At 35.0% G+C, this 23,106-nt stretch overlaps 1 protein-coding gene across 10 annotated transcripts in view; it reads left to right on the forward strand.

Moving 5' to 3' along the window:
* Positions 1–23,106, forward strand: part of mybpc1 (myosin binding protein C1) — a 144,198-nt gene that overhangs the window by 112,770 nt on the left and 8,322 nt on the right. For 9 of the 10 annotated variants that reach the window (XM_051928478.1, XM_051928494.1, XM_051928482.1 and 6 more), the window contains 9 exons: positions 233–421; positions 5,486–5,620; positions 6,125–6,292; positions 6,655–6,743; positions 9,013–9,208; positions 10,666–10,805; positions 13,212–13,371; positions 13,794–13,930; positions 16,349–16,535. In XM_051928478.1, the coding sequence (XP_051784438.1) occupies positions 233–421; positions 5,486–5,620; positions 6,125–6,292; positions 6,655–6,743; positions 9,013–9,208; positions 10,666–10,805; positions 13,212–13,371; positions 13,794–13,930; positions 16,349–16,535 (1,401 nt within the window). Of the gene's footprint in view, positions 1–232; positions 422–5,485; positions 5,621–6,124; positions 6,293–6,654; positions 6,744–9,012; positions 9,209–10,665; positions 10,806–13,211; positions 13,372–13,793; positions 13,931–16,348; positions 16,536–21,465; positions 21,503–23,106 lie in introns of all 10 variants that reach the window. The other variant, XM_051928509.1, reaches the window with a different exon arrangement.

Raw genomic sequence — 23,106 nt, forward strand, 5'->3', positions numbered from 1 at the left:
AATAAAGGACACATCACATTGTCAGCAGCAAAAAAAACTTACATAATTTACAACTTGAACAGAAGCTAGATGAAGACAGATTTGTGAGCCTTACTATTTGCTAGGACTAATGAAATGCTTCCTTTATGTTGCATGGTAATCAGGCACTGACCATTGGTCATTAATGCAGAGAAGAGCATAACTATGGTAGCTTCTGTCCTGACATTTAGAATTTGTTGCTTTTACATTCTAGGCTACTTTATTGAAAGAAAGAAAAAGCAAAGTTCAAGGTGGATGAGACTGAATTTTGATCTTTGTAAAGAAATGGCCTTTGAACCTAAGAAAATGATTGAAGGTGTTCCCTATGAAGTTCGAGTATTTGCTGTAAATACAATAGGTACTTCCAGGCCCAGTGAACCTTCAAAAGCATTCATCCCTCTTGGTAAGAATTATTTTATCATTGTTTAAGTATTCTAATATTGTTGTACCCTGTTTCCACATTACACAGTGATTATGTATGTGTATCTTAGTAGAAGAGGTTTCTGACTTACATGGTTAAATAATTATCTTGACAATTTGGCTGAAAATAAAATACTCATTTTCTGTTCTTCCTAATAGAATTTCCCAGGCTTTAATTTAAGCCATCTGCATAATTTTATATTTATAAAAATAGTGAAATGTTTAAATTAAAAGTACATACCTACAGTATGTTCCAGGCATGATTTATTTTGGTAGTCAGATTTGGTCAGCAATGCTCTGTTTGCTGTGTGACTAGCTTTGGGTGTTTATGTTTTGGGTACGTACAAGGTCGCAGTCTAGTCATGTGATGCTAAACTTTTAGTTTAGTCCACAGTATACAACTGTGCATATATTTCTATGGCTTTTTTCCTATATCAGTTAAAAAATAGGCTAAAGAGCCCAGAATACCCAAAAACGTTTTAACAAAATGAGGTGGAGCATATTGAAGGAGTCAATGTTCTGTTTCCATCTTTCATTTATTCACTGGATAAGATGTAGAAATTAAGTACATATTTTATAGTAACGGGTAGCATAGTGTTTCAGCACCAGAGTTCTGCGTTCAAATCTCACAAGCCAGAGTGCTATCTGTGTGGAGATTATATGTTATTCTCATGCATTTTTAGTTAATTGGTGGTGCTAAATTGACCCTCTTTGAGTGAGTATGGCTGTATGTGAGTTTGCCCTATTATGGGCATTTTGTCATTATTTTAGGCTCATTGGTTGAGCTCCATGCTGTCAAGATAGGTGACCCCTCCTTGCAAATCTGACCCAAACATATGCATTAGTAAACTGGTTTATGGATGGCTTGTGTACTAAGCCATATGGAGTAGTTGCTTTTTAGATGAACATGTTGTGTAGGCAGAGAAAAAAGAATCTCCTAGTTGCAGTTACTGTTATGTTATACAAAAGGTGTTGTCCCCTGGCCACATTTTTTACCTTTTTATTTAGTTAGTTTTTGATGTATTTTGTTGTTGAATCTGTGTTTGGTTTCTTTCCTGTATACATTATTTTGCTTCAATTAATATTATTTTGTTATTTTATGTTGATAATCTACTATATAATAAAACACTAAGGTCTGTTTGTCCAGTCTGTTTGAGAAAGCTGAATGGTCAGTTGCCTTTGGTATGATTAGTCAGTTTGGCTTTGGTGACATGAAGAAGGAGGAAGTGTGTGTGAGATGAACAAGGAGGAGTAAAGGCATTTGAGGCATGCTGAGAGAGTTGCCTTCAAAGACAGCAGCTAAAAAACTGGACAGGAGGTGAGAAAGGTGCCTTAAAAATAATCAAGTTGGAGAAGTAGGCTTTATGGGTACATGCTCGAGAGAGAGAGACAGATAAGAGACGTTCACATACTCAAATAAAGAGGAAGGGCGCTGAAGGTACACATAGGGCAAGGGAGAGAAAAAATGTTTTAATTATTCTGTTACCTGTGTTCAGCAGGTACCTTACCTACTGTATTTATAAGTCTTCTTATATGCTTCTTACCTAACAGAGGTGCCTGATGCTATAGCTCAGTTCTTTATAAGCCCAGTACTTTTTCTTTTACACTTTTGGCAGTTTGCAAAGCAAGAACTGAAGTTGTTACAGGATTATTAAGATCTGTGGGGGTCCCTCAGCTGCAGAAACTGTAGCTCTGCTCATTAGGGTCAACATATAACACACGAGGAACTTACCAGAAAACAGTAATATATACATAATTAATTATTCATTAATAAATGAATACCTAATAAATAAATAATAAATGAAATAATACCTAATAAATGAATAAATGAATACCTTACCTAACAGAGGTGCCTGATGCTGTAGCTCAGTTCTTTATAAGCCCAGTACTTTTTCTTTTACACTTTTGGCAGTTTGCAAAGCAAGAACTGAAGTTGCTGCAGGATTATTAAGATCTGTGGGGGTCCCTCAGCTGCAGAAACTGTAGCTCTGCTCATTAGGGTCAACATATAACACATGAGGAACTTACCAGAAAACAGTAATATATACATAATTAATTATTCATTAATAAATACATACATGAAAAGATAAACATATTTAACAAAAAAACTACATTAACAAACTATAAGACAATAAACTAAATAAATATAAAAATTTATAGATTTGAGCCAAGTATGGAACACTAGCTACAACATAACAGTTAAAACAGCCACAAAATAACAGAGCATGCACATATTTAAATTTCACAAAAATGTTGTCGACAGATTATTATTTCTCAAATATTATTGTAACGTTTATTTAAGGAAGACCTGGATTCCATGTAGCACTCAGCATTTTTATGATTTATAAAAATATGGAGATCTTTTTGTTTAAACACAAACCAACAAATATTTATAACACATTTAGTTTCAAGCACAATCACAAAATAAAACAATACACAAACGTACTGTGCAAATTAACACAACACACCTAGGTAAATGGCAATTTTAAATACATCATAAAGAAATACTGAAGAACTGAGTAGAGCTTTACTTTAAATTGGAATGTAAAAATGTTGAACTAAATGTAAATGGAGATGATTGATAGCAAAATTTCTCAACAGTGTAATGTCATCAACAATATCATAAGTATAAAAAAAAGGTACATTATTTATCAAAGAAATAACAGCTGCAGATTAATTGTGCAATTAAGAAAAGGTTACTTCATTATATGTGATTTAAACTTTTTTAGCTTTACAGTCCATATAAGGAAGAAAGTTTTATAAAGTAATAGCAACAAAAGAGTATACAGTTGGAATTTGCGGCAGAACTTTACAATAGTGAAAAAGCCTCCATATATGACATTTCATGACTTTATACAGTGGAACCATTTTAATAGGTAGTTTAGTCAAATTAGTTCAGGTGTGAATTCTGAAAAAAATACATTTGGAACTTGTTATATTCTATTAATATTTCCCATGGAGAGAAATTTTAGAAAAAAAGAAGTAACAGTTATCCAAATGTGTTTTGATAATGTCTCACAAACATCCAGGAATTTTATGAGGAAACAGCAAAGCCATCTGGTTACAGTCTAGCTAGATGTCCAAATAATTACTGATAAGATACATTATGAAAAGATAATTAATCGTTTGTGTTGATATTCAAGGTTCATTGTGCAGATATTGCTATAACTGGACTAAGCACAGAAGTACAGTTGGTTATGGTACAGAAATAGTATTCAGTCAGTGCTCAATATTCTGATATTTCTGGTTTATGCAAATGACAAAGTTGAACATCAGAATATCTTTATTGTCATTGTAACAAATACAACGAAATTAGGTGCAGTCCCTGCAGTGTCCAAATATAAATAAAATATAATTTAAAAAGGATAAAGGATAAGAAGAAATAAGGTAGAACACAAACATTCAACATAAGACCTTAATTGCACATGAACACTATTGCACAAGATGTCATCTATTGCATTGCTGCATTGGAGGTGATTAGGTGGCATTCAGTGCCCTAATAGCAACAGGGTAGAAACTGTTATTCAGTCTATTAGTCTTTGTTTTGATGCTCCCATATCATGAGCGGGGTGTGAGGAGTCTTTTAAGATATTTTCTACTTTCCCGAGGCAGCGAGAGCTGTGCAGTTCATCCAGAGAGGATAAAGAACATGATCTGCTGGGCAGTCTTTACGATCCGCTGAAGTGTTTTCCTCTGCGCTGTTGTGCAGCTGGAAAACCACACGCAGAGGCAGTAGCACAGGATACTCTCAATAGAGCAGCGATAGAAGGACAGGAAGCGGAAGTCTGACATCCTCTCCACACAGTCCCCTCCGATGTAGAGTGGTTTGATGTCCGTTTTCTTTTTCCTGAAGTCCACAACAAGCTCCTTGGTCTTACTTGTAGCAATGCTAAAAAAATTCTCAAAAGCAGAAATACTGAGTTTTAGTTTAATGTTTTTTTGTTGTTAGTGATGAATTTCATCTCCTTTTTTCAGAAAATGCTGGTTCAGTCCTTTTATAAAGAAAATACATAAGCAAAGCTAAGGTACAGACCCAGACAAAGTGCAGTAAATAAAGCAATGGTAATGTCAGATGGAGTAGATTGTGAATGTTAAGAGTAAATGAGTTAGACAAACACAATGATGAAGCAACAGAGAGTGAGTTTTCTATAGTATGAGATCCAGATGTAAATGTGTATTGAATAAGAGCAATACATTAGGGCAGGGTTCCCCAACTCCAATCCTGGAGGGCCGTAGTGGTTGCAGGTTTTCATTCTAACCCTTTTCTTAATTAGTGACCTATTTTTGCTGCTACTGAACTTCTTTTGAATTCATTTTATTTGACTTGCTCTTGAAGACTCAGCCCCCTTAATTGTTTCTTTCTCCTTAATTAGCAGCCAAACAATTATGAAATACAAAATGAGCCAAAACAGGACCAGCAGACTGTGCCCATCATACAATATCTGAAGAAAAATGAAGGGTGAAGGTCTCGGGAATGTTGATCTGCTCAGGTCCACAAAGCATTTTACCAGTGCTCTTAGAAAAGAGAAAATCAACAATTTTGGAAATGTCTGCTATTGTATAATGAGAGCAACAACAAGCCATGGAATTAAAGAACGAGTTTAATTAACAACAAGACTCAACGCCTAATGAAGCAACTGATTGGAGTGAAATTGGTTGGAGTTTGAAGCCCTGACTTAGTTGGTCTTCTGTTGGCTCACTCACTTCACATGTCATTTCTGTTTGGGTGCCATTTAAGGAGAGAAGTGAAGCAATTCAGAGGAAAGATGAAGAAATCCAGGGGAACAAATCTTAAAAGAGAAGTCAATTAAAAAAAAATTCAAAAGAAGTTAATTAGCAGCAAAAACAGGTCACTACTTAAGAAAAGGGTTAGAATGAAAACCTGTAGCCACTGCAGCCCTCCAGGACCGGAGTTGGGGACCCCTGCATTAGGGCTTCCAAACAGTAATAATACAAACTTTTCCAACTTTTAGGAGTTACATTTATGACCATTTTTACAGTTACATGTCTCTAATAAAATTGATTATTCTTAAATTGTTCTTTTCAGCTGTAACCAGTGAACCCACAATGCTGGTAGTAGATGGAGTAACTGATACCACAGTTACAATGAAATGGAGACCACCAGACACAATAGGAGCTGCAGGACTTGATGGTTATGTAGTAGAGTACTGCTTTGAAGGAAGTAAGTCTAAAATTTACTAAGAAAATATTTTTTCATGAGAGATGTGTTCTGTATTCCAAAAGAAATTTTCCTCCATTTATCCCGGCCAGGATGCCTGTCCCTCCTTTGTGGCACCTACACCAGTTATCCTTGGATAAAAGTATAAAATGATTGTTGAAACTTACAACTAACCAGAATTGTTAGTAAGGGATTTCTTTGGCATGCCACACCACCTATGACTGATCAGATTTAAATAGAATATGTTTTCTTTATCCACTTCATATGTTTTGGAGAAGCCACTAATAGTTTCACAGACTCAAATGAATGATTCTGTCCTATATTGGATGAATGGAATGCTAGTCCATTGTATAATGCACATACTGTATACAGGGCCTTTCTGTGTTTAACTGAGGTGACACAGTGAACCTGGTCATTCTAAGCAATAAGTGTCTTTTTCTTCTTGATCATAGTGATAATAAAGTTATGTAATTCCAATATGTTAATTGTATACAATATTTCCCAAAGCTGAAGAATGGATAGTCGCCAATGAAGATCTGACAGAAAAGACAAGGTATACAATTACTGGCTTGCCCACAGGTGAAAAGATCTTTGTCAGGGTAAAAGCAATCAATGCAGCAGGTGCCAGCGAACCAAGAATGCACCCACATCCAATTCTTGTGAAAGAAGTCATTGGTAAGTTTCAGATTTTTATTTTCTTGAACAAAATAGCATTTGAATACAAAATACATCATCTTACACACCTCGTTCCTGAAATATTTTGTTCCACCTTCAATGGTACTTTGTCAGTTATTTAAAACACGTTTTCATTCATTCATTCATTTTCATAACGTACTTATTTAAAAGCAGATATTGGAAGGAGTGAGAAGCTGTAACATTTTTAACATATATATTTTTTAATTAGTGTTATATTTAATCTGTTTTGATTATATTGCCCTTTTAAAAAACTAGGAATCAAATAATCCAAAAAGAAGGATACACTGGATAGGTACCAAATAAATATTTTGATTTTGTTCTTTAATTTTGTCCTTTTCCAGAAAAACCCAAGATTCGTCTTCCCAGGCATCTTAAGCAAACTTACATTCGAAGAGTTGGAGAAGTGGTAAACCTACTTATACCTTTTCAGGTACATTTTTGACATGGTTTTTGCAACCATACTTGCGTGATTTATGAATTCTTTAAAATTTAACACAGTACAACAAAAAACATATAGAATATGCTTACACTTAGTCATTTCTTTCAATTAGCCAGTGGTGGGATTGAAACATATGACAGTATTTATTTCATAATTTTATTCACAGTTTATTTATTAACACTTTAAAACATTTGTTATAAATACAGTAATGCTACATCAAATCATCAAGTAAAACATGATTGAATTTATTAACAGTTTCACAACTGCTATCAAACTTATTACTTATTAACTGAAATATTGGCAGTTTAAAGTAAAGATGGAATGAAAACATGGGTTGTAATCATAATAACAAATCAAGGTCATAACCAGAATCAAACAAACAAAAGACAACTCATGAAGTAAAATCATAATGAGGAACGTTTCAAGAGAGTCAAAAAACAGAAGAGATTTCTTTAACAGTAATAGCTCCAAGATTTTTGTTTTGAACATCCGCAAATTTGGATGACAAAGTGCAAAATGCAGAAATACATACTTTTTTGATAATAATGTCACACATTGCAACCTCCTGGTCATGCTGCCAGGCAACAACCTAGCAACCCTGCACAATAAACTTCCTAGAATGGCAGTGTCCATACTCTAAACAACATTGTGTTGTGTTTTTTAATTCATTATGTGAGAATTAGTTTTAAATTATTTGAGGAATGTGAAAGGAAATATCAATATTCTCTGGCATGGTGCCATAATTCCTGGAAGTGTTGTCTGTAGTATAGTTTACTCAACAGGCTGCAGTTTAACACAATAGTGTCGGTTTAGCTTTGCAGATGTGCTGACATCATTTGCATGCTTTAGACTTTTTGGGGTGGTGTTTAGTTGTCCTTCAATATTTTTAAATTGGGTAGGGGTTACAAACATTTCAGAAGTACAGTAATCCCTCCTCCATCGCGGGGGTTGCGTTCCAGAGCCACCCGCGAAATAAGAAAATCCGCGAAGTAGAAACCATATGTTTATATGGTTATTTTTATATTGTCAATCTTGGGTCATAGATTTGCGCAGAAACACAGGAGGTTGTAGAGAGACAGGAACGTTATTCAAACACTGCAAACAAACATTTGTCTCTTTTTTAAAAGTTTAAACTGTGCTCCATGACAAGACAGAGATGACAGTTCCGTCTCACAATTAAAAGAATGCAAACATATCTTCCTCTTCAAAGGAGTGCGCGTCAGGAGCAGAGACTGTCAGAAAGATAGAGAGGAAAGCAAACAAATCAATAGGGCTGTTTAGCTTTTAAGTATGTGAAGCACCGTGCAGCATGTCGCTTCAGGAAGCAGCTGCACAGAAGGTAGCAACGTGAAGATAATCTTTTAGCATTTTTAGACTAGCGTCCCTATCGTCTAGGTGTGCGAACAGCCCCCCTGCTCAATCCCCCTACATCAGGATCAGAGAAAGTCAGCACAAGAGAGAGAGAGAAAAGTAAGTTGGGTAGCTTCTCAGCCATCTGCCAATAGCGTCCCTTGTATGAAATCAAGTGGGCAAACCAACTGAGGAAGCATGTACCAGAAATTAAAAGACCCATTGTCCGCAGAAATCCGCGAACCAGCAAAAAATGCGCAATATATATTTAAATATGCTTACATATAAAATCCGCGATAGAGTGAAGCCGCGAAAGGCAAAGCGCGATATAGCGAGGGATTACTGTATTGGGACATTATTGTTTATTTTCTTTTTTAAAAATATGAGAGGGAGAAAGAATGAACTTTTAAAAAGCGTGAGTACTATCTCCTTCTTACAATATTTGAGTCATGTACAGTAATTTGTGACCACTATGAAATGTATTCCTCTGACTCACTAGCACTAAACAGGACTTGCACTTTTCTGTATGGTTAGCACTTATGTATTCAAAATTCACAAAAAAATGTGTTTCCCATCCATCTGGTTCAGTTGTGTGATAGGCTTTCTCATTTAATGGAAAAATGAAAGTCCCTTCAGGACAGCAGGCCTACATTTTATGAAATCAGTGATTATTCTACGCAATTTTGAAGGAATATCAGTTCATCAGGAGGCACCCACCAGTTCAGTGTAACATATATCATCCATGTAGCAGCAGGCATTTATTTCAGTGCACAACTTCCAACCCCTGATCAGAAAACAATGTCAATGAGGCTGCATGATTTGCACATTTCTATGCCACAATGTTAAAATTTTGCTAAGTTTTAGAATCCATAGTCAATTGTAGGTATGACTAATGCATTTTGTTTTCTAGGGTAGACCAAGGCCTAAGGTGAGCTGGTCAAAGAATAATTTACCAGTAGACCCAAGCCAGGTTAGCATTCGTAACAGTGAAACTGACAGCATTATCTTCATCCGGAAAGCTGAGAGAAAACATTCTGGAAAATACCAGATGATTGTTCAAGTGGAGAATTATCAAGACAAAGCTACAATAGACATTCAAATTGTGGGTAAGTCAAAGTTCATCTGAAGCAAATGCTTGCCTTTTCTCAGTAAACACTGCAATTTACTAAGAATTCATTCCTTCCATCACATGGATACAGCCGGTTTTGTTTAGTAAGATTAAACGTGTACATCATAATTTGGCCTTATTATTATTATTATTATTATTATTAGGAAGATACAGTAATTACCACTGCTGCATTACAGAGCCAGATACCTGGATTTGAATCCTAATCTAATCATTGTCTCTGTGAAATTTGCATGTTCTCCCCATGTCTTCTGCATTTTTCTCCACTTAGCCAGTTTTCCTTCCACATTCCAAAGATATACATACATGTTAGGCTGATTGGTCACTCTGACATGACATGGTATGGATGAGAGTGCTATGCGGATTAAGTATATTCAGTAAATGATTCAATTGATTAGGGTTACATAGCTTGGTATAATAAATAACTGGGATATAACTTTGTTGTTAAGTAGTAAGGTACTGTCTGTATACAGTACATAAAACCTGCTGATTTATACTCGAAGGTAGGTAAGGGTGTGACATCTATACTGATTTTTAAATGAATATGTTTCCAATTACATGTCTTCATTTGAACCATCTAGAATTGTACAAGAATAAATAGTTTTATTTACCTCAAATAAACAGTTCCTTCATTTCTCTCTGGTCTCCTGTTTTATCTAGGTATAATGGGAGAAAACATAACATTTGTTATTTTAAGAGCACAAATGTAGTAAGAAAATACCTCTAACAAATGTACTGAATAAGAGGAAGCATAGTGATATAGTGTATGTTACAATTTTTGAGAACCATTTAATACTTTTTAAAACATTCAGAACAGAAAGAAAATTATTGTTTACCATTGATTCCTTAAATTATTTTATCATTTTAATTTTCAAGGAACCATTAGTCCACTATTAAATATAAAAACAAAATCTCCATTGAAAAACAAAGTAACAAATACAAAATTGTTTTTGTCAACACTCTTAGGGTGACTGCTTTCTAGCAGTTATTGTAAGCACTTTGAGAATGGGAAGGAAGCTATATAAATAAAATGTATTATTATTATATGAAAATGGTCTTAATATATCATGAAATAAAAATAAACATTGACCATTTACATTATGGCTGAATTTACCTTTGTGAGGTCCTGAATAGCTATCCTCCTAAAATTTAGTGATGAAGTAAATAAGGTATTTAAAGTGTTTGTATTTTTTCTCTCTTATGGCATTAGTAGTTCCCAACATGTATATGGATGGTTTGTAATGTTTAGCAAAAGTTTCACATATACAAGTAAATGTTCCACTGTTTGTGGTTCATATCAATATGCAATTACACTGTTATTCATTTTGATGGACTGAGAGAATGATGCTGTACTTCACAAAAGCTGATCCTCAGTGATCACAAAAAGGATAAAGAATAGTGCTTTTGGACATTTAATCTAAAACTTTTTCCACACAGACCGACCTGGGCCTCCCCAGATTGTGAAAATTGCAGAAGTCTGGGGTGAAAATGTTGCCCTGGAGTGGACTCGGCCTAAAGATAGTGGCAATGCACCTATTACAGGCTACACCATTCAGAAGGCAGACAAAAAGACAATGGTATGCTGTTATTGTTTTTCCTTCTTTTTCAGTTCCTGTTAAATGTCTTATGTAATTGTAACAAGAGTACCTCCTATCAGTCACTTCTGCCTATAATGAAAGTGATCAAGAGCGGTAAACATATGAAATAATGGGTTTGTTAAATACAAATCAGAAGAGAGGGATGAACCAAGCAGGAGCACAAATAAGCATTAAAATAGTAAACTCAAAATAATAAGTCTGTTATTATTTTGCTCTAGTTCTATAAGGAACTTGGCTATAAAAATTGTTGTTGCCGTAGCTGTCACTTTGGATTGCTTCTCTACTTCCCTGCCCTCAGGAAATGAGTGTCTGTCTCACACACACACACAGAGATTATTTCCCTTTCCTATGACCTGTTTTATTCCCCACTTCTTACTGACCTCCTAACGTAAGGCCGACTGGTGCACAGGCAGACCTCAGCCTTTCAAGGCTCCCTGGGGTTTGCCCTGTGGCTATGATTACTGTGGAAAGACCAGCATCTTAAACCACTGCTCTTCAGAGTGCAGATTTGCTTTGAAAACATAAGGAACCTGTATCAAGCGATACTTGTCTCTATGTGGCATTTGCCTGACGTCTTGTATTGCTCTCTGAAAGGCCTCCTGGGTATTTCTAAGGTGACCATGAAGTTTCTCCTCTTTGGGTGCTTTCTAGGATATAACCCAAGGATCTTCCTCTTAGCCCTGGGTATTTCTGCGCTTGTTTGTCACTAATGGGCCGCTGTCTTAATATTAATAATATTGTACATGTGGCAGAGGTACAATTATCATACCCCATGAGGATATGGCCCCAGCATCGTGTACATGCACAAAAAAAAGGCTTGAAATGTGTGTACACAACTTTTAACATAATATTCTGGATTTATAATAGAAAATGTAATGGGAAAAATTGATCTGTATGTAACATTTTGGAGAAAGTGGGAAATGATGACACCCCTGATCAAGTAGGGAAATGCAGCCAAACCAGCGAAATGACGACTTGTGTGCATAGTAACTAATATCTCTGAGCAGTTATTATAATGTGCATTGACATGGCAAACACATTAAACCTCTAATGTGACAAAAATGATGTACAGGCTCTATTTTAGTTCCCTTTTAAGAGGGCCAATGCTTTGTATTTGCGCTGAAGAACTTCTTTTGTTTTTTGGTCAGTTTGTATAGCCTACCTGTTGTAATTTATCAATGAACTGGCCAACAGTTGCTGTCCTGGAAGCAAATAATTGACTGCAGAGGCACAACATTCAATTTGTGTATGGTGTGGGTGTACATATGTAAAATATATGTTTTTGCCAAAATAAAAAATAAACAAATAAAAAGGCAATTTGCAGCAGTGTCTGATTTTGCTAACGTAGCAGTTGACTGTACTCATATTGCAATAAGGAAACCTAGTGAGAAAGAAACTGCTTTTGTTAAACAAAAGCAGTGCCATTCTATTAATAGAAAGTCATCTGTGATGCCAACATGAGACTGGCCAGTGTCATGGTGAAGTGAGCTGTGTCAACCCATGGTTCATTTATTGGGAGACAAAGTAACCGCTGGCAGATGACTAGTTGATGGTGCTGTATGTGATGGCTGGCTTACTGATAAGGTGACTGGCAGAACCCTCAGTGTTTAATTTATTCTGTGCTATTCATTGTAGCAGCAGTTACGTCATTACATGTGCCAGGTGGTAATGGTTACCCTCTTAGACGCTGGCACTTTATGCCCTTCTCTAACCATAGACTGCAGAGTTAGAGGCATTACAATGCCATACATGCTCTTGTGCACTCAGTTAAACAAGCAGTGAGTCTAAGCTGGAAGTTTTAATTCTCAATAATGAATGAAGCTACAATATGCTTCCACTTTAATTCTGAATCTTAATTCTAAATAAATACAGTATCCTACCTGTATATCTACACTTTCTGCATTCCTCTTAACCTGACCTGTCCTGTACATTTCTACAGCACATTAAACTATCAGCCCTCTATATACTGTAGTTTAGCATGCTGTGGCTTAAGATAATCCTATTACCCCTGGCTAAAAACTGCATACTTTGGAACACAAATCATGGTGTCTAAGATGTAATCCAGTAGTACAGGAAGATTTAGATTTATTTATTTATTCATTTATTTTATGTATGTATGTATGTATTTATTTTTATCTTATTATTTTTAAACTGGACCCTCAGTAAATTATCACCAATAATAATTATTGTTTTGTAATTAGTTCCAAATTAATCTATGATGTTTCTATATCAGTAAAGGAAAGAGTTAAAAAACAAGGTTTCATTTCCTTAACGTTTGGTTTTTAAATAATATGTTTCTAGAAATGTAACCAAAATCTTCTGTGATCATTTGTATCCATTCAATCAGTAATACAGCTGTTATTAATATTTTATTGCTTTTTAAAGGAGTGGTTTACCATAATTGAACATTATCACCGAACCAACATAACAATAACAGAGCTTGTCATTGGGAATGAGTACTATTTCAGAGTGTATTCAGAAAACATGTGTGGCCTCAGTGAGGATGCTACAGTAACCAAAGATTGTGCCATCATTGTGAAAGAAGGTCAGTTTTTAACACAGTGGCCATTTTTTGCAGTTTTTTCCTACAGAACTCGTTACTACTTGGAATTCCTAAGGAAAAATAACTTAAATGAAACTAAAAATATATTGTCTAATTTTTGGAGGTATTATTCAATTCTTGGAAATAGTAACATAGAATTGGTCAAAAATAATGGCACCCTTTGTTTTAAAAGTGTATTTTTACAACATGTAAGAAAAAGTACTAAATTCTTATTCCTACTTACCCTTACAGGATTTGCAGGTGTATGTAATATTACAGTATATACTGAATGCCTGTAGCAGTTTGTTTTTGGCTTCAGGAATTAGTCAAACTACTTCTCCCTTTTTCATAATTGTGCATATGTTTAGTTTGATGCTTCTAAGTAGATGCCCCACCATATTGAATCAATTCTTTTTCTTTTACAGGATCTAATTATAAGAATCCAGACTACAAGGACTTTGATTTCACAGAAGCTCCAAAATTTACTCATCCCCTCATGAATACTTTTGCAGTTGCAGGATATAATGCAACTTTGAATTGCAGCGTACGCGCAAATCCACGGGTACGAATTTCTATTTTCTGAACAGAGATGGAGTTCATAGCTTTGGAGTTTATCAGCTGAGCATCTATCCATCCATCCATCCATTTTCCAACCCGCTGAATCCGAACACAGGGTCACGGGGGTCTGCTGGAGCCAATCCCAGCCAACACAGGGCACAAGGCAGGAAACAATCCTGGGCAGGGTGCCAACCCACCGCAGGACACACACAAACACACCCACACACCAAGCACACACTAGGCCAATTTAGAATCGCCAATCCACCTAACCTGCATGTCTTTGGAACGTGGGAGGAAACCGGAGCGCCCGGAGGAAACCCACGCAGACATGGGGAGAACATGCAAACTCCACGCAGGGAGGACCCGGGAATCGAACCCAGGTCCCCAGATCTCCCAACTGCGAGGCAGCAGCGCTACCCACTGCGCCACCGTGCCGCCCGCTGAGCATCTATATTTCTTAAATTAAATTCTGCAGATGTTATGTAACATTTTCTTTTGGAAGTAATAATACTTTTCCATATGAAATTGAATTTTTATAGAACATTGTTAAGCCCTGTTATAAAAAATGTTTCATGGTGATGGTCAGCTTGAACAAAAAAGGGGGAGAAAAATGATCCTTGAGCCCCTCAAGCTTCCTTTCTTAGCATATACCTGCATTATCCCAAAATCTAATCTAGGTGTCCATTATTTCTTCTTAATCTGTAGGACCCTGTAGTTTGTTCCAGATTTCTAGGAGACTTTATATGTATAAGTGCTTCTACTGTTTCCTGAATGCACATCTCCTTAAGTTTCACGGGTGTGAGGTTCAGTTCAGTTTGTTTGCTAAATGTTCTTAAGTTTCTATAAATAAATTATGCCATACCAAGAGTTTTTCATTTTTTTATCATCATACTTGTCTTTCACACTGAGCTAGACTGTTGCTTGGTCATTTACCTTTGCGACATGCCATGTATATCTACTATGGAAGGTAACACATTCGCCATTCTAAGTATACTTCTGCCTAAAACAACTCCACTGGCTCTTCTTGATCCAGGAAAGCAGCAGTTCTGTTCCAAGATCCTCCCATATTCCCATGCTTCTCTCCCCGTCAAGGAGAGTGAGCCCAGAAACAATGCACAGAAACATCATTTCATCCATTTCTGGTCATTATCCAGAGCTTGTGATCAAAGGGAAGGATGGGGATGTACACAGACCAGTTATTTGTTTTATCCACAGATGTGGCTGCAGCCTCACCACCACAAAGGTGCAAAGTTTATAAACCTGTTGCAGCTACACTGATTAATTATTTGATCTCCCAATCACTTCTAGTCTCACTCGTAAACAAGGTACTTGAAATCTTCCACTTGGGACAGTTGTTCACCAATTACATACATAGAATGACCCACTGTTTTGTGGAAGAGGGCCATGATCTCAAATTTGTTAATTCTCTTCCTAATGTCATTGTACTTTGTTGCAACCCATTTCAGTGTGCACCAGAGATAATAATCTAATGAGACCATGAGGACATTATTTGCAAACAGAGATACAATGCTTATGTTTGAAATTTTTGCTAAACTGTCATGATGGCTACGATGAGGAGGAGTGTTTCTCAGGCCATTTTGTTCACAGGTTTTAAATAAGGTGCCTGGAATTGTTTCAGTTAATCTATGATGGATTACAGAATTCTTTGTTTAAAAGTTTTAATTGTTTTAAATGTGCACTGTTCTTTTTTGGGTTTGTTGGTGTGTCTCACTGGTGACTTGACCACTTCTGCTAGGAGTCTTAAGCCTTACCAGTTTAGGTATGATCACACACAAGTTCTTCTAACTAACTTGATAACCAACTTTACATCTGTTTTTGATCTTTTGTGCTTAATAATTATGGGCATTAACTTACCACTCCAAGTTTTCTTTTATATCATCCCATATTTTACATATAGTTGCACACCAGCTCAGTCTCATCATGACTGTTCCTGTACATTTTCGACTTTTTGCTGCTCAATCATTTATAATCTATGCCACTGGTGGTTTTTATCCATCAGTTCTTGAAAACCTCCTTCAGCTGTTTTCATATATAGTCCAGTTGATGTATTAGTCTGGAAGAGACAGAGAAGGCCGGGTGTAAGGTGATTTCTAGCTGATGTTAGCTTGACAGTATTCTGATTCATGCAGTCAACAATGGTGATAGTCTGAGGTTTACTTGTTACTTATTTTCAGAGAAGAGGGGAAGATTTACATAGCATTAAAATTGAACAAAATACATAGATGCCTTTTTTCCATTTCTGCCAAAAAACAACACTAGTGTACAGTATATTTTGTACTGTTAAAAAAACTAGAATAATTTAATTACCGGTAAGAAAATTGGAGCTATTGCTGAGTTTAAATGTTTGTATACTAACTATGAAATAATTTCAGAAAATCAACTTTTATTTTTTATTACACAGCCAAAGGTAATGTGGATGAAAAATAAAATCATTATCACAGATGATCCACGCTACAGAATGTTCAGTAACCAGGGCGTATGCACTCTTGAGATTCGGAAGCCCAACCCTTATGATGGTGGCACCTATTCATGCAAAGCTATTAATGAATTGGGTGAGGCAGAAGTAGAGTGTAAGCTGGAAGTGAAAGGTAAGTGCTATTCAAGTATAAATATTGAAAAGTTGCTAAAATGTTCCTCAGTACATAGAGGAAGAATGTATCCTCTGCCTCCTGCAGCATTCACATTTAACATTGCTAGCTGTCATTTGTATCATCACTTCAAAATTACTACTATTCATTTATTATGCATTATGATGATATCCTGTTTGCACACTAGAAAAGACCAGATAAATCTGAGATAACTGCATTAACTTTGTACTAATGGAAGGGCACGGACTACTGTCACCATACATTGTATGGTTTCAATAAAATCCAGGGACTGTGAAATACACAGCTAGGACTGCCACTAATTTATCATCTTGTGAGTAATAACTGCCTTCTTTTCATTATAACAGTATTAAACATTCCATTAAGTATTCAAGCCTTACTCACCAATCTGTAACATGCGTAAGAACAAATTTATTTATGACAGCTGCTGCCTGATACAAATACCAGACAGCTTGTCTAATGACACCTAGGGAAGTATTTCTCTCATGTCACAAAATAATGTGCATTAATTTTGTATAGCATAACTAATAGCATTCACCAACATACAGTCCTTTACAAAGTAAATAATGAAATGAAATCCGAGTTATGAGTGCAGTAAAGTGTACAAAATGTATACACTAACAGTATAGATTTAGCTGCCATAAAATTAGACATTTACTTGTTTTTCATCATTGTGCTATTTTTGTGTCTATTTTAATTGTTGATATATTGCCTTATTTGTGAAATATGGTTTAAGATTATACAACACAATAGTTATATTTTATGATTCTGTAATGTGATTATCACACAGAAGAGTTATTTAATAGCTAAGAGTTAATAATAGCTGTTGTTTTAAGAAAGTTGCCCTCTGTCTCCAAAGAAGAGCAGCTGTTCATCCTGTCACAGATCACACAGGACTGTCAGCTTTGATTAGTTACACTACTATTAGATTGGGTTCCAAAGAAATTTTTTTCTAGTATCGGTCACCTACAAGTGTGTTGACTTGGTCTATAAGCAATGATAGATTAAGAGCCTTGGGAGTAAATCAGACATACTAAAATTGCACGCTTTCTACTAAATACCTCATGGGTCAATGTTTAAGCGCCTGTGCCACAAAAAAAACAACAAGCAAAATGTTATTGTTTTTTTTTTTAATTTTGAAATTTCATTGTTACTCATTTATCCGAAATCTCTATTATAACTGTATTCCATTGCTGTATCTCTCTAAACTGCTAAGAAGTCTTGGTTTACCAGTGGCAACCACATGTTGTCTGGTATGTTCTTATCGCCATTGTTTAGCAACTTGTGACCTGGATGTCAAGTATAGTGCAAGACAATATGTGACAACAGTGTTTGTCCAGCTGTCTTTGATTAACTGGAAATGGTGCATTCTCTTTCTTAATTTTATCTTTCATATTTATTTCCTTTTGGAGATCTGTTTTGACTACTCAATTGCTTTTGTAATAATTATTATAACCTGTCCAAATTTACATTTTTAAGTTGGTTTAAGTTTTTAAGGTTAATTTTTTCTATTGACATAATTATATCATAGTTATATTTTCCTTTTACCCCAAATTTGACTTAATTTAGTGTTATAAAATTTGATTAAGTATGTACATTCATCATCATTTGGTAGTATACATTTAAGTTCTAACTCTTGGAATATACTGCCTTATCAGTATTTTCTTTTTAGTATTACTCAGCCTTTTGCAAATTGTATCTCAATGAATAATAACAGGGATTAAGTAAAATAAATCACTTGAATTCAAGTGAATTTACTTTAACTCATTTTTTTAATAGTTTCATGTTTCCTTTATGCAATAGATAACACCTGAGCTTCTGTCCCAGGAAGAGATAAACAGGATATATACTGTTAAATAGGAAATAAAAAACTGGAACTTTTTTGATAGTTCATAGAAAACAAGAAATAAAATAAAAAAATCTGTTACAGTAAAAATCTGTTGTTTTTCTGTTTTCTATTTAAACTTTAATAAAGGCAGCATGAATTGATTATCAGTTTACAGATCATTCAAATTCATGTCTTTCTGAAATAATTCTTAAGTGAAAATACTTTCTTTTTTGTTCATCTGCTAAGTTCAAAAAAGTCCTTACAAAAGTAAAGACATTGCCCAGCATTACCCATTAATTATAAGGTTACACTCAACAAAGTGGACCTTTAGTATAAAGACAACAGGTAACACCTGGTCAAAAAGAAATACTTAGCAGCCAGTCGTCGCTATAACTATGCACACAGTAAACTGGGGGTTGTTGTAAGACAAAGTATACTGCTCAAAAAAATTAAAGGAACACTTTTTAATTAGGATATAGCATCAAGTCAATGAAACTTCTGGGATATTGATCTGGTCAGTTAAGTAGCAGAGGGGGTTGTTAATCAGTTTCATCTGCTTTGGTGTTAATGAAATTATTGAGATCGGATGTGCTTTCAAAGTGTTCCTTTAATTTTTTTGAACAGTTTATATATGTAGAAACATAAAAGGTGACATTCTTTGTTTCTACTTTTCATTCATAGCTCACAATTCCACATTAGTTGAGTATATAACAAAACTTCAGTTTTGTCTTCATAACCCTATTACTGTGAGAACTATAATTAAAAGCTTTTTTGTGACTGTTGTACAGAATTTTAAAAGATTTGTTGTACTTTTATTTTAAAAACATGGAAAGTTCATATCAAGACTTGATGAATAATGTCCAAAATCTATGCACATGACAACAGTGTTCGGCAACTCATTCATTTCTCAAAATGTGTTTCTAAGGCAGGTCTTAGAATAGTGGTGACTGTTGTCTTTTCATTGTGCATCACCACTTTATACACGTAACATATCTCAGTTTAAAACAAACACAACTAAGAAGTTGCTCTGTTGTATCCCTCTTCTTTTGTTTGACATAATGTCCTATTCCATTGCCGTGATTACTAATTGGATGAATAGGCAATATTGATACGAATGCCATTTAATCCATGTGTAAACATTTATCTCAATAGGTAAAAAAAGCTCATGGACAGTGCAGTTACTACTGGAATTGTGACTAATTGAAGGGACAAAACATACCCTTTGTTACAGTTGTGAATTATTTACAGTACTATTATTATTATTATTACAAAAATATAATTTATAATTCATTCAACAAATATTGAAAGCAAATACTGTCAAAACTCCTTCCTGCCAGCTAAAAGAGAAAGTTAATGCATATTAAAGTGTTGGGGGCCTATCATTCACTACAGTGAAATATTCCCAGTTTCCTGGACGTGTAAAGTGGTGACAGTAATAGATGAACCACCATGCTGCCTCTCTAAGATCAACAAGAGATTTAACTGTATGTTGTTTGAACCACCCATTTTGTATTCTCTACATTTAATTCATATTTGTGAGTTTTCATAGTTAATTTAGAAAATATTTACTGATAAATCTTGTATTTATAATATTAGATCACAAAGTTACTTCAAGAGTTTTTCATTTACTTTCCCCATAATTAAACATGCTTAGTCTATACTAAGTGAATCTGTACTCTGGCACAAGAAAATAAAAAAACACATATAGTACTGTTTCTTAGTTTACAAAAGATGGTTTAGAAATCACAAATCCATCCTATAAATACTACATGAAAGTAAGACAAAAGTTTGTTGAAAGTCATTTCTGTTGCAAATTGAAGGCATGGTTTTAGCACAGTGGCAGAACTGATGATCATATTAATTATATTTAGACATTTATTAACCAGTAGACTGTCATCACATCAAGGGTTGGCTCTTGACTTTTATACTATGTTGGCAGAGCTCCGTTTTCCATGGCCATGAACTGAACTAAGCAATTTTGAAAACAGTTAGACTGATGGGTAATCATGTTGATTAAGCAACAAGCAATCTGTATTGTTATCTGAATTTTTTCCAGATTTCCATGATGTATGAATATAATCAAGCACACATAGCCTAACAGTTTTCTGACTTCATTCATACCTAACCAGACCAAAGAATTGGCTAAATTGAAAGCTATTTGTTTGCCTTTATAGCAGATCATGAAAGGGTTTTAACATGATAAGTGAAACGATAAGTGACAAAGTGAATGCCTTTCTTCATATATGAGGTTCATTAAACAGTCAAGATAAAATACTGGTGCATTTGTACAGTACAATGGACAGTACAATGTGAATATATTATCAAAAGGAAAATGTCAAACGTTTTTGTGATACTTGATTAATTCATGTGAAATTGCTACATTTTGTAGATTGAATTCATTACAATATTTGAAAAAATATTAAAACTAGACTGACATAAGTTAGCAATGAAAAGAGGTGCAAAATTGTGACTAATTTAGAATTTATAGTAGAGTTTGTTCCCTGTACTTTTCTTCATGGCTCCTTGATGTATGTGCTGAATGTTGTACCAGGTTGTGTCAGTGATGGGTGTGCTGCATCCATCCATTGCAATTTCTGAAACTGAGATCTTGGACTATATTTTAGTCCAAATGAGTATTAACTGAAAGGCCAGATGAAGGATGTCAAACTGAATGTAAGAACTGAAAGAATTTAAAACTAGATACAGAAATATTGTTTTAAAGCCTATGTGACTTTGATGACCAAAGCAGAGAAAGAATTGATCTCTACTTTGCTTCAGTAACTGTAATGGATGGTGTTGTAGTCTTCATTTCAATACATTGGTAATGTTAATTAGGACAAAAAAGAAAGGTATTGATAAAACCATTGTGACAAAGTTCAGATAGCTGTTGACTGACTCATGCTTTTTCATAACACTTCATTATTGTGCTTAAATTACTTATTTGATTCTTTCCTTTTTTGTGCTGATAATTGTGATTTATTTACATCTTGGTTTTTCATCCCTTGCAACACTAAGTTTTCACCCTAGTATTGCATTGTAACTCTCAGTAAACTGTTTTAAACCCTTTTTTCTTCTCTCCCTTAGTTGCATAAGGATTTGTGAGTGTATGTGTTCATCCAAGGTAAGCTTTCATATGGTCAAGGCATATGAAGCTTATTTTTGTCATTATGCCCATTTCAGATCAAGCATCTAAATTCTTTATTAGTATATGTTTTAAAAAGTTGTACTACTATGTTAAACCCTTATCTAGTATTACTTACTGCTTGTGTAACCCTATCCCTTTTCAGTAACTCACAATATTGTGGTAGATAGTTACTAAGGTGAGTATTATGTCTATGACTTCATTCTGAGAAAAAAGTTATTGATATTTTGAAATGTTTCTGTTTGTTAGGTAGTGAACATATAGATACTGTTAATTCAAGTGAACTGTAAACAAGTTGTGGCTGCATGTAAAGTAATGTTATATAGTAATCTTGATTTCTGGACTCTGAATGACATGACATAAGTGAGAATGTGTGTAACATACAGTAGGTTGTTGAAGTAAAAATTGATTAGGAGTGCTGTGGTTACAGCAGTCACTTCAATAGTTTTATGATTAAATTGCATGCAGAATTTGCTAAGTAAAGGACATAACACAAAAACACGCAAAACAAACCAAAGTCTATGTTTGTCTAAGTAGCTGTGGTACAGTAAAGGGACATTAATAGCAAACGCTTTAAAATTCTGACCTTGGGTCTATTACTAATCATAAGTGAGAAATAATGTTGACTAGATAAGTAAATAATATAAGGAAAATATTGCATTTTTAAATACTTTTTAAATTTAGATTTATTGCTTCTACTCTGTTTTTTCATTTTTTTATTGGTACACATATATGTTTTGGAATAAATAGGAATACAGTAGTAAGGAAATGCAATGGTGTAATACAAAATAGACCAGATATCCTTATTACCCCAAAATTTAAATCCCTGTTGCAGACTGTACCACAAAGGATTTTATTTATGCACTGTGCCCATCAAAAAATACCCTGCTTGTTTAAGGATATTGTATGTCTTTAAATATTAAATAAAACTTAGTTATTTTTATATCACAATTTACAGCAGTTCTTTTTAAATGCCATGCCTTAATAGGTCTTACTGTTAGCACTGGCTTGCAGCTGTACAAACAGTTGCATGACTAGACCTCTAGCCAGAGTGGTTTCATCTTAAAGGATGATAAGTGGGAAAAGATACCATGAGCAAAGAGGAAGTGAACCTCAGACTGTGTGTCTCCTGGTTCTGTAGGAGAAAATGTGTGTGGTTTAGCTACCTGTAATTTTGCATGTGGAATTCCCTACAAAAAAAATGGTGGAAGACTAACAATATCCATCCATCCATCCATTATCCAACCCGCTATATCCTAACAAAGGGCCACGGGGGTCTGCTGGAGCCAATCCCAGCCAACACAGGGCGCAAGGCAGGAAACAAACCCCGGGCTGGGTGCCAGCCCACCACAGGGTACACACACACTTTTTTTGCTTTCTACTCTCAGACCATGAGTTAGTTGGTAAGGGTAGCAAGCTGACAGGTTGTCTTTCATCCCTCAGTTGTTTATGGAGAAAGTATAAGGTGAATATTCAAAGCAGGAGTTATCAAAAAGGTTTGAGCCTGACCTATTAGGAGAAATGCAAGAAAATCAAATGGGTTTTATTTTTCACCCTAAAGCACATGAATGGGAATACAGTAC

Source organism: Erpetoichthys calabaricus, chromosome 1 (assembly GCF_900747795.2).
Source record: "Erpetoichthys calabaricus chromosome 1, fErpCal1.3, whole genome shotgun sequence".
In the NCBI taxonomy this organism is placed as follows: Eukaryota; Metazoa; Chordata; class Cladistia; order Polypteriformes; family Polypteridae; genus Erpetoichthys; species Erpetoichthys calabaricus.